Raw genomic sequence first — 12,793 nt, 5'->3', positions numbered from 1 at the left:
TCGGTGCGGGCGTCGTCATGTTTGCGCTGCTGCTCGACAGTCGGGACAGTCTGATGTTCGAAACCAACCAGCGTGGTCGGGACAGTCTGAGGTGGCTCGGTTAGGGTGTCAGCGAACACATGACAGGCAGCGCTGGTTTGGGTGTCGCACACAGGATCAGTAGGCGCTGATGCCGTCATGCTCACCGAGGTGTCCACAGGCGCTGACCACTCTACCAAAGGCTGTTCGTCGGCGATGGCAGGAGCGGCAGGCAAAACAGTTGGTGGCAGGCGATACTCAGTTGTGGCACGTGACGTGCACAGTGTCATTCTGGGCGCCGCGTCGAAAGCGACGTCTTGCAATGGCTCTGTGGTTACGTTTAGCGTGGCAGGGAGTATGTGATGTGGCACTGCCGGTTGCGGTGGGGCTAGCACGAACCCTCGAAGTTGGTCGTATCCCTGCGGCCCAGGAGGAGGCACAACGCATCGCAGAGCAGGAGGAAGCATAGCTACCGTGATGGTGTACTTGTCCTGCTGCGAGACGATGTTACACAGGGAGAAACCAGCCTCCATCTTGATAAGTCAGATGGCTGGGCAGCCAGAATTTGGGAAACTCTGGTGGCAGCCACATGCAGTGCACCGTGGTTTCATCTGGTCGCGACGCCATCGTGATAGGAATGGCAGAGGTCAGTTGACTCGGTGAGAACGTCCGGCGGTATCTTCTGGAAGGTCATTCCAAGGTCCAGGTCACCACTGTAGCGGAGAGGTAGAAGAAGAACGATGCTGCTACATTGACGTACGAAAATCAACTGCTTTATTTGAGGGCCCACGCGCTCGCCTTGCACGCGCCTCCGCTGACTTCGTTGTCGTCAGTGCCTCGGCATGCCAGCACGCGACAGTTTCAATAATACTGACGTATGGGCTCTAACGAGAGTGCTGACGTTACGTCAGGCCATAAGTAACCCTTTGAATGCCAGTATTTTCAACGTGCCAGGTAAGCCCACGATGTGCACACAACTACCACACTCATGAAAACACGTTGATCCACCTCGTAACGCTTGATTCAAAGAAAAAAAAATGCAGCATAGACTACTCACTGACTGCTTCGCATGAAACTTGATTCCCACGAGGTGTGAGATCTGCCGAATTTCTGCCTCTCGGCTCGTAACACCAGCGTACCTGCTTAACTGGCAAAACTGAGGGTGAGATCTAAAAATCTGATGGACCCGTTAGCGGGAGCTTCAAATGTTATAGCAAGAGGCCTTCATTATGTCTATCAACCAGATTTTTCTTAGCCTTGTAGCGCGAGTGTCAGTCGCGCCGCTACTCTCGACACCAGGCGCCGCCTGGTGGTGCAGACGACGGTGGGAGCTGCTGATGGCGGGAGGTAATGGCCATGGCTGCGTCACGTGTTCGCTTGTGTCAGTGCTTTCAGAGCTGTTAGAAAGCAGCGGTCTCACCTGCTTGCTTGCCGCAGGCTCCGAACGGCAGCATAATGTATAAAAATTCGTCTGCGTGGCACTGCACTGTCGCTGGGTGCCCGAACTACCAGCAAAAAAGGAAGTGGCTGATGCAACACACCTGCGACGTTCACGGGAACACGATAGGCTTGTGTTTGCGCAGCGGGCATTCTAGACGTTTTCAAGGCCCTTGATTTCAATAAGTAATAAGTAGGGCTCCATGTTTTCGGTTTTATTCCAAAAAATCTGATAAACATTCGCCGGTAAAATTTTTGACAATTTGGATTTATCCGATGAGCTCCGATTTCAAAGGCCAATATAGCCTGGTTCTGTTCTTTATCGAAAGGGCAAGTTCTAAGCGCTCATTGATACATCTTCTGGTTTGACCGATTTAATGTTTACCGTGCGTAGCTGTATTAGGCGACGTAGCTGTATTGTGCTCCGACTCGGCTTCTTACATGCAGAAGCTTCTCAAGGACTTTCAACTCTCCAACCCCAAATTCAAGGCACTTCATTTCAAAGATCCGTGCCACCTACTCAACAACGCTCTGGAGGATGGAATCAGGATGAGCTCATTTAACAGAGTTTATGATTTTGTTGTGCACTTTCCTGCCCTGTTGAAGTCGTCGCGGGAGCTGTGCCGCAAGTTTGGTCCTGTGTGCTTAGCCTTGGGCATGTCCATCAAGTCGCTGAAAACCGTATGTCCATCGAGGTGGTTCTCTTTTTATGAAGCTCTAGAAGATATTTTGGACTACTGGCACACCATTTTGTCTTTCTTGAGAAGCGACGAAGCCAAGGGAACGAAGTGTGAGAAGCTCAAGAGTCTTATTTCATGGCCTGAAGTTGTGCACGACTTGCTCATTAAGATGAGGTTTCTGAAGACCAATTTGTGTGCCGTGCTCTCGATCATTAAGGAACTTGGGGCAGAGAGTACCCTGGTACACCAAGTTCATCCCATACTGGGGGTTTGTTTGCATGCACTCGTCAGTGGCGTTATCCAACCGAGGTCTTCGCATCAGATGTCACAAGTCTGTTGGACCTCCTTGACGAGACTGACCGCTTAACGACTGTCGCAGACTTTCACGGATACTATGCTGCTGTCGCCGAAAAGTGAAGACAGGCATCTGAGAGGAACCTGTGCAATCAACTCCAGTACACCAAAGAATCATTTTGGTACTGTGTTCAAATTGTGCATCCAAATGTGAAGCCTGAGCTGCCCTGCGTGTTCGAAACATATGCGCCTATTTTTCAATTAGTGCTTCTTGAAACTGACGACATGAGCCAGCTCCTGAGTGATTTTGCGAACGATCAGTGCTATGAAATACGTAACATTGATGAGCCCCTGTCGTTTTGGAGACTTCACAATGTGCAGTGGACAGTGCTTTCTCGCTGCGCGCTGCGTCTTCTGGGGCTTCCTGTTTCTAGCGCTAACAATGAAAGGGAATTTTCAAAGCTGAGAGTCGTCAGATGAAAGGAGTGCGCTTCTATCACTGACAGCAGCCTCGCATGTATGCTTGCGTGTTTTACAATAAGCTTTAAGCATAAGGTTGTTATACGCACAAATACAGGTGTTTTGTGTTCAAGTATATTGCTTGTGCGTATTTTTTTGTGCATTCGAACCTTCTAGAAAAAAAATCTGTTTCGTGTGTTTTGATGTTTTGGTATTCAGATATGAATTGATCTAAGGTTTTGGGGTTTATAGAATAATGCAAAACTCCGAATTTCGAAGAATTGAGAGTTTACGAGAAATAAACTCCGATAAACGCCGAATTTCCGCTGAAAATATAAACTCCAATAAACGCCCGCCGATTTTCAAGAAAAATAAACACCGAAAAGAGGGAGCCCTAGTAATAAGTAGGCTTGTGCACAGGAGAGGTCATATTTTCTACCCATTCAAAAGGCTGCACTGGAAGTGCATGGAGTAAAACACGATCATCTGCTGGATGAAACAGTAAAGTGAATTATTATTACGGTAACGACAAATTTTGAAATGCGAAATACAGTTTCCATGCACCTCACCACATATTTTCTCAAACTGCGAAGCCAACTAACAAATGTTGCTCAATTTTGCCTGAAAACTTACGGGTGCCACCGCAGCAGGCTGGAGGCAAGCTTGAGTTATTAACATGCATGGAAATTTCAACCTGCGAGTGTTTAAGCTTGTTGCCAAATCCAAAATGCGGCCACCTTGGCCATAAGTTTGTTCAAAAAGGCACGGGTAAACCTCGATGTAATGAACTGTTTCACTATTTACAACTTCATGTCCATAGAACATATGTTTTTTGAACCTCACAGCCGTGAGGCTTGTCTACCTGTGGTTTCATAACAACAAAGTTTTACTGTGACAGCAAAGGAAGGCTGAGGCATAAATCCTGATCCGGCTCAATCACAATCGAAAGTGCCCGTGTATTAGGGATCTTGTCATTGTAGGCGCAATCCTTCAATTGCGGTTAAGGATATCCTGACCGAGGCATGTCGCGATAGAAAGTGCATGCGTGTGCACCACTTGGTCAGGATCAAACTTAATCGATATCGGACTCAAACATAATCTTCGTCGCTTTTGATCGTGATGCAAAGCATCTGTGCGATGGGTGTTTGTTGCAGACTTTGCTCTTTAACAACGCAGAGGTTAGGGGCTGGCATGCGCGCTGCGTCTAGCTTTGCTACAAGAGGCTTCAGACACTACACCAGGCCATGCTTTCGCAGCAATATCGCTTAGAAACCCCACGTATTCTCAGCTACAGCGTTCTGCGTTAAAAACTGACATAATCGCCTAATTAAACTCCTCCCGTTGCATTTTGCACGAGAACACAAAACAGCCATCGTGCAGCACAAAGTCGGATGGTAGCGCGGCATGAAAATACCCGTCGCTGCTGCCCTTCAGAAAAAAGAAGAAAGGTACAGCGCAGTAGATTTCATCTGGCCATTTGTGTGCGTAAATTTGAGGCCTTTCTTGATATGATACAGTTCTCAAGGGGAAAAAAAGCATGATCAACTGCACGGTGTTGCAACTATAGGCAGTGCGCAGTGCCTATAGGGGCGTCACCGAAAGCCGCGCAGGTGGGCTTCGTGCCGGAGGCGCCTGCTTTCACTGCAAGCATGGGTGATGTGCGTGCGCACGATTTGGCGGTTTTGCTCATCCCAAATGATTACTTCTGCGTTTACAATATGCACAAAGGAACCGCACTTTATAATAGTGGACATGTGTCAGATTTCACAGCTTTCTGGCACGACATTGTCACCATATGCACCAAGTGTTTGCCACAGATCAGGGCCTCCGAGATTGCGCGTCGAATCTTGGAGGCCATGCCCAGACGAGCATCACCAAGATTCCCTACGAAGTGGCACTCATCGTAAATACACTGCTTTCTTTATAACACCTCAACCGCTAATGGCTTCATTTGTTGACGCGTGAACCATCGTTTTCTACTGACACACTAGCTTCGTTTACATGCCTTGTGTTTTACAGCAGATTTTGAGGGAGGGCTATTGCGCCGGGGAATGATTTTTGCAGGTGCGGTCACTTGAAATGTGAGCATTGGTGAAACTTCCAAACCAGTTCTATGAGCTTGAGAAAAATAGCACGTATACGACTCCAGCAATAATTACGTCATTTGAGTTTAGTGGTCTTTCGCTGTTCAGAAAATGCTGGTTGCAGATCCTGGTGTTCTTCGTAGTCTCCCAGGGGTTCCCGTCCTCTTTAAATGGTCCATAAGGTTAGAGAAACGTAGAAGAAGCAAGCAGTTAGTTAAAAGTACATATTTGCAATAATCACAGTTTGAAAGCAAATGCAGAGAGTGGTCATAAATATTGCTTGTAAACCACGTGCTTCATTGCATTAATTTTCAAAGGTGATGGAAAACTACAATGAAGCAGCATGAACATTATTCACCAGTTTCATGCAAAACAAAAAAGTACAGCAGTAGCTAGCATCACGAGCAAGAATAAAGAAAAACATACTTGAAGGTTTCATTATCGACCCCACGCCTTACACAGCTTGTGTAAAGAGAATGCGCATTAGTGACGTACATCAGGGTTTAAAGTTCGGGTGTTTCATTTCATTTTAAGAGGCATTCAAAATAATGTTTAATGTCCTGTCCAAACCTTTGCATGCTCTCAGGTGCCAGGTTGTACTGCCAATATGCAGATAGCTGAAGCGAGCGCACAGCGAGCATTCTGCACCGAAGATCGCATGCCAGTGCGATCGATAGGTTGAGCATGCAGCCGATTCCGTGCAGCACATGTGTGATTCAATCGGTGCCACTCTTGCTCGAGAAGCACCACCGGAAACTTGTAGAAGTGTGCTTCTGGCGAGTTTTCGTACGTGTTCGAGCAGCGAACTCGCAGCAGTTGTTTCTGGACATCGTAGGAGGCTGACAGAAGTGTTAAATTGCGATGGAAAATGCAACTATTAGAGCAACTGCAGCACTCGCCTTGCCGCTCATGGGAACGCTGCTCGCCTGAGCCCGCCTACGCTTCCGAGCTGTGGCGACAGGCGGTGTTGTCGGCGCTTTGCGCAGCGCCTATTCACACCTTCGTGGCGATGTTGTTGAACCTTTTCGCGAAGTTTGGCAAGCTCCCTGGCACAATTTTACAGTTCGAAAATTTAGTGACATGAAAGAAAATGCACGTTCCGACATTCAGAGCAACTGAGCAGCTGGAGCACTTGCGAATCTGCCTTCGCCCGCTACTGAGAGCCGCAAACATGGTGCACAGTGTTGTGCGCCAGCATGTTTTAGCAGCCCCCTAGCAAATGCTCGCACAGCGGCGCCCCGGTCGGCCAAACATGGCGGCCGCCTACGAGCGCTAGAAATTCTCTATCGGAGAAGGAAATGATATTTTTGTCACGTCAGCCACGTGTTTGATTGTTTGGTCGATTGCCTTGTGTGCCCCCCCCCCGTCTCCTTATTTTTCTTCGCACAGTTTCGTGTGTATATATATATATATATATGCGATCACTTGCAATAACGCTGATTTGTTAGTGCTGTGTCCTGTCTTTACCTGTTGCCATCTGCGTGATTCTTTGTGCTACTGTTCTGAGTTATGCAATACCAACTAGCCCATCAGTCTGTCCTCTGCTTGTAGCTGACAAGAGCAGTGACATAGACTCGTTGCACAACTGTGAACAATATTGTTTGAATCGATGACATCTGCCTTCATTTACTAATTGAAATTGTGCACCTTGCAGTTTTGGCCGGACATTTCATGACCAAGAATGGGCCAGCAGGGAGTTTGGTAAGTCCAATGGTGCACCGATCATTAATTGCTCATCAGCTTGTTATAGTACTTGCATTCAGCTGGCCACACATCATGCTTTAAATGTGAAGTATCTGAAGATTGTCAGAACTGTAATTGAACTTGCACCTAGTCACCATTCAAGATGTTGCTTCATAATTACGATATTCTTGAGTTGCCTTGTGGTTGAAATACAATGCTACTACTGCATTGATTTTCTTCAAAGCATCTAAAAAACGAAGAAAGAGTACTTTCAGCAACACTGTGCTGCGAATGTCCATGAGTATGACACTGGCTGCCCTGTGAAACAGAGTGATTGGTCAGATGTCACGTATCTCGGGAGCGCTTGCAATGTCGGAATGGAGTTGGGAGAGAGAGAGAAAGAGTCGGGAGACACCGTGGCGTCACTGCAAACACCCTTTCTCTAACACACCACGGCACACAAAAATGAACACTCAAAATTTACAACAATAATTGATACATTAGGAAAATCCTAGACTAGTGCGCTATCGCTGACAAAAGATCGCAAAGCACTCTAGCGACTCTAGCCCTCTAGCTCTGCTTCGCTCCTCTAGCCCGAAAGTCTGGCCACTATGGCCTCTCAGTCAGTCGCGAAACGAACGTTCTTACTTCGTGTGTGTTCGTCGCCTCGATTGAAATGAAATAAACTTTATTTTCCAACACGAAAGTTGGGGGTTCCCTAGGCAAAAAAGTTGTTGAAAAACAGCTTGAAGGGACCTGGGGGGCCGTACAGGCAGCAGCGAATAAACAGTGTAACTAATATACAACTAGGTATAACTAATACAACTTGATACAAACTTATACAACTAATACAACTTGATAAGATATAATAGCATCGTTACACAGGGAAAAAAATCGGCAGATCCCACGTACCGTGGTAGTCGATGTTAAGCGAAGCATGCGGTGGGAAGGTGACTGTGCCGTAATGTTTTTTTTTTACTGAGCAAAGCGTTACAAAATGACGCTAAAGATCTGTATAAATTTTATACATACACGTGAAGAGCCACATATGTGTTATATAACCATTTGTTTACGGTTGGGTAAGGCTGCCAATGGCAACGTGGGTATTACCAACACCAGAAGCGGTAAGCTGATATTTAGTGCTTATACGTGTCCCGAGAACGCACGCACGTTTTACGAACCCGTGTGCATGTGCGGAAGAAGTTCTTGACAGTTCTTGAACAAGGGCATCATCACCGTGATCAGTGAGCACCAGCAGCTGGTCATGACTTATAGGATCCGGTCGTGATGGTAGAGGGGTCCAAGTGTAGTGAGGTATGTGGTATAGTAGAGCTGTTGGAAGTCGTGGAGGCCTCGGTCATTTCGTCGACAAATTGTCTGTCGACAGAGCCGGCGACATGTCGGAACCTGAAGCCACCCTTCGCGTTGGTGAGGCATAGGCCGTCGAGGCTGGTAGGCCTGGATAGTGCTATGTAGACCAACATCAGTGGATGGTGTTTGGCATATTCGTAGACTACCTGGGCGTATGTGGCCTACGTAGCCTAGTCTACAAAGCGGCTGTCAATCAATCTGGCATCATCCTCGGTCAGAATGAGGCCATCGCCCAGCCTCGTAAGAAATGAAGAGGACACTGTGTCGTTCTGGCAGAGGAAGTGCACTTTAGATATCAAAGTGCACTTTGGTGGTGTGGATATCATATGCAACTTTCGTTAATGCATTCCTCAGGGGTCGAACAATGCTTCAGTATAGCTTGTTGAATCAGGAATACAAACGTAAGGAAGGAAGGCAGGCAGGCAGGCAGGCAGGCAGGCAGGCAGGCAGGCAGGCAGGCAGGCAAGGCAAGGCAAGGCAAGGCAAGGCAAGGCAAGGCAAGGCGAGGCCAGGCCAGGCCAGGCCAGGCCAGGCCAGGCCAGGCCAGGCAGGCAGGCAGGCTCAAAGTGTCAAAGGTTCGCTAAGAAATGCTTCGCATTTAAAATAAACATAAGAAGATACAACAAAACTCACAGATACAGCGAAATGAATGTTACAGGGAAATGCACAAGAAATTAAAATGCACCCATATAATTAGGAAAATTGCACATACTGAAAATGCAAACGCTGGAATATATAAAAAATGCAATGCATGAACAATGGTGCAGTGACAATAAATGAGATTATGCTGTAATGGCTGTACAGTTGTTTAATAGGAAAAGTCTTGTTTGTTTTTTAAATCTATGGGGTGGGATATCAAAATTTATTTGTGAAGATACACGATTTATTAGTGCAGGCATCTGATAAGTGAGGGCTGACCATCCATAATTCGTACGTGTTCTTAGTGTTGGTGCCTGTGTATTACGTATTGAATAACGTCCTGATGTTGCATATGACATGTCTGTCAGATCATGTTTCTGTATGTGCAGGAGGAGTTTATAGTCGTATAATTTGCTTGCTTTAAGCAAATTATACTTAAGAAATAAAGGATTTGTTGGTAAGTCTTTTGGTTCACCAAAATAGTTCTCGAATAGTCTGAGCACTTTCTTTTGCATTGTTTCCAGTTTTTTGTAATTTGTAGTTGTCGTGGTACCCCAAACAAGTGTGCAATAAGATAAGCGGGAGTAGAAATGCGCGTAATATATCGCCTTTTTTAGATGTAAAGGAATTAAATTGGATAGTTTAAATATTATACCGACGGCTCTGCTTAGCTCTGAAGTGAGTGTGTTGATGTGTGTATTCCAGGACAATGCTTTCTTCAAACCATACGCCTAAAAATTTCTGACATTTTACGCGCTCTAAGACGGTGCCCTGATATGTTAGCGTAAGCTCAGTGTCACAGGGCTTATTAACGGGCTTAAAGAGGACGTAATTAGATTTCTTTTTATTTAGGGATAATTTATTTGCGTGAAACCAACCATCCAGCTGAACAAGATGTTCGTTTATCGCTTTTTGAAGCTAAGTGTGTGCGCTGAAAAAAAAGGCGTTGGTGTCGTCAGCGTACATTACTAACTTGGGAGAGTTAGGAATATTAAATAAGTCGTTAACATACAATATAAATAACAAGGGTCCCAGAATCGACCCCTGGGGCACTCCTTGTTTTATCATGGTTGTAGGGGAGGTAACATCACCAATTTTGACACACTGCTTTCTACAAGAAAGGTAATTCTTTAAAAGATCTAGGGCGACGCCGCGAGTGCCATAATCATTAAGTTTCAGTAGCAAAATGTTGTGATTAACGCAATTGAATGCTTTCCTTAGATCAATTAAAAGACCTACACTGTAGAGTTTGTTTTCAATGTCATGTAGTATTTTATCCTTCACATGTAAGAGAGCTAGCTCAGTGGTTTTCTTTTTCTGGAAACCGTACTGTGCATCGTTTATAATTTGGTGCTTATTTATGAAATTAATAAGACGCGTGTTGATGACATTTTCAAATACTTCAGATAACACGGGTAGCACCGAAATGGGTCTGTAATTACTTATATCACCAACAGCACCTCCCTTATATATTGGGCATATGCGAGCAAGCTTCAGATCTAAGGGGAAGATTCCAGTTTCAAGCATTCTGTTAATAATGTGTGTTAATGGTGAAGATATAAGAGCCGCAACGTATTTAATGGGTAAGGCACTTAACTCATCAATTCCTGCTGAAACATTGTTTCTAATTTTGCCCAATAATTTTTCTACCTCTTGTGGACTTGTAGGGAATAAACTAATTGAGTGTAGCAACCTTTCGCGTTTATGTGTAGTAACATGACAGGTTTCAGAACTGAGATTTGTTTGAAATTCGCCCACATTCGTAAAGTATTCGTTCATTTCTGTAAGTGCTTCCAATTCCGTTTTGCCATTGGCAAAACCGGCAATGTTAATACGACGTTTTACTTTCGAGTTGTTTGATAAATTATTTACTTCGTTTCACAGTTCTCTGGGTTCATTAAGTATACTAGCAAAAAGCGTTTGATAGTAGCAGGTCTTAGCCTTTTTCAAATCGGCATTTAACTTATTACGGTATTTTTTAAAATCGCTAAGTAGAGCAGCGTCACGTGTCTGTACAAATGCATGATACATTCTGTTTTTATGTTTCATTCTTTTTTACAAACATCGACCAACCCAAGGCTTGCGAATTTTTTTCTTCCTGCGGAATGGAACAAGTGGGAAGTGTTGGTCATAGATAACCTTAAGTGCCTCATTAAAAAGACTGTATGCTTTATCAGGGTCTTTTTCTGCGTAAACGAAGTTCCACTGCGTGGTTTCCAGCGCATGATAAAATTCGTTAAGCTGATCCGAGTTCATTCTACGATGACACGGCTTTTCATTGGTGTCGCGCCTGTCACTGTCAAGCGGCAGAAATTGGAAGATAGGCAGGCGATCGCTTACATCAAGTGATAATATACCACTGGTGCAAGTTTGACTGGGGGCGTTTGTGATACTTACATCGAGCAAAGTGGCACTGTGGTGGTAAGACGAGTAGGTTGTGTGATGACATTGGAACAAGCAAACGAGTCTAGAATAGCTTTCAGCTGCTCACAAGATGCATCCCCACTGAGCATGTCAACATTTACATCACCCATGATAAGGAATGGACTATGCATCACATGGAGTTTGCGTAGAAGCTTTTCTATAAAAGTAAAAAATTCAGACTTATACCCAGTGGGAGGTCGGTAAACAGCTGCAACAATTACATTTTGCACACACATTGTAAGACACTCTATATGAGGCGTCATACAGGTCAAGTCATCGATAACGTCATGATTGAGGGTATCTTTAACATACATACTGATCCCACCACCCCGATTCGAAGAGCGAACAATGCCGTTATGAACATAACTCGCGAACTGTGGTGGGCTATCTTTCGGAGTCATCCAAGATTCCGTAAAACACAAAACATGAAATTCACTCTCAAAACGATTGAGGAACAGGCTGATGTCATCCGTTTTGTTTCTAATGCTGCCAGCATTTAGATGAAATGCAGCAAACTGCTCAGACAACGCTTTGAAGATGCACAAGAGATTATCTTGGTCATAATATTGGGCAATCTGAAACATTGGCCATCCTGAGGTAGTTAAAACAGCCCAAGTTCTCAGAGTTAATTACTAATGCATCTTATCTATATCTTCCCGACAACAGATTCCAAGTTTCTCCGATGTCTCCGATTTTCTCGCGAAGATTTTCCCTCCTTGCGTCCAGACAAATCGCCAGCCAATTTCCCGTTTCTTTGCCACCGCGGCACCAAGCAACTGTTTACCCTGACGCGTTTTTTCGTTTACAAAGGTTGGTGCTGAGGTCTTGAGACCAATTTCTCTAGCCGAGGGCCTCACTTTTCTAGCTTTCATGAGAACGGCATTCCGCTTGTCGCGTCGCACAAAACGTACGACAATGCTCCTAGTTCCTTCCTTAGATACGCCCATCCTATGACAGGTGTCAATATCAGATTCCGTGAGCAGTTCCTGGATTGCGGCACACAACTTTTTCACAATTTCAAATGGCTCTCCTTCATTTGGCGCACCTTTAATTTCAAGGTTGTTAGCGCGGGTATATTGTTCGAGCTCTTCCACTTTTATTTGTAGCTGTCGATTTTTTGTCACTAGTTTCTCGTTAGCTTTCCATGTTATTCTAGTTCTTCGCGCAAAGCCTTGAGTTCTTGCGAGAGCAAATTGACATTGTCACAAGTCTCACTACAGTGATCATCCCTCTGTTTGAAACCACGGAGCTCGGCCCGAATTTCTCTCTTAAAATCCTCAAGCGCTTTGTTAATATCCTTCGTCATGTCAGGAAACACAAACACACAATAGTTTGGCAGCAGTGCAAAAGTAAAAAACTCTTATAGTTCTAACACAAGTGGAACAGCGCTCACCTGCGTGAAAAAATATACAGTATCAGACGATGTGAAGTCGATGCGCACTGTCGCCAAACTGAAAGATCACCCGGAGGATGGTTGGTTTATATATGCAGGGTCAGGAAACCGCGGGACATGCGCAGGAGTAGTGTGGATTGTTTCCACCACCAACAGCTGATGTGGCCGGCAACCAACGGATCCGATCCTTTTTCCGCTTCAAAGGGCAGTTTCGTTGTGCACACTTCAAACAGGCTGCGTGAAAAAATATACAGTATCAGGTGATGTGAAGTCGATGCGCACTGCCGCCAAACTGAAAGTGCCAAAGTCGA

The 12,793-nt window shown here is 45.3% G+C and overlaps 1 protein-coding gene across 1 annotated transcript in view; it reads left to right on the top strand.

The window, feature by feature from the left end:
* The window catches only part of LOC119386412 (GATOR complex protein MIOS), a 727,447-nt gene that overhangs the window by 145,682 nt on the left and 568,972 nt on the right, over positions 1 to 12,793 (top strand). Inside the window, exon 6 of the mRNA XM_037653722.2 lies at positions 6,627 to 6,673. Within this exon, the coding sequence (XP_037509650.1) occupies positions 6,627 to 6,673 (47 nt within the window). The remainder of the gene's footprint in view (positions 1 to 6,626; positions 6,674 to 12,793) is intronic.

The sequence above is a fragment of the Rhipicephalus sanguineus genome, chromosome 3, assembly GCF_013339695.2.
Source record: "Rhipicephalus sanguineus isolate Rsan-2018 chromosome 3, BIME_Rsan_1.4, whole genome shotgun sequence".
Taxonomy (NCBI): domain Eukaryota; kingdom Metazoa; phylum Arthropoda; class Arachnida; order Ixodida; family Ixodidae; genus Rhipicephalus; species Rhipicephalus sanguineus.
Note: the sequence above shows the minus strand (reverse complement) of the source record. Positions and strands in the feature narration are given on the sequence as shown.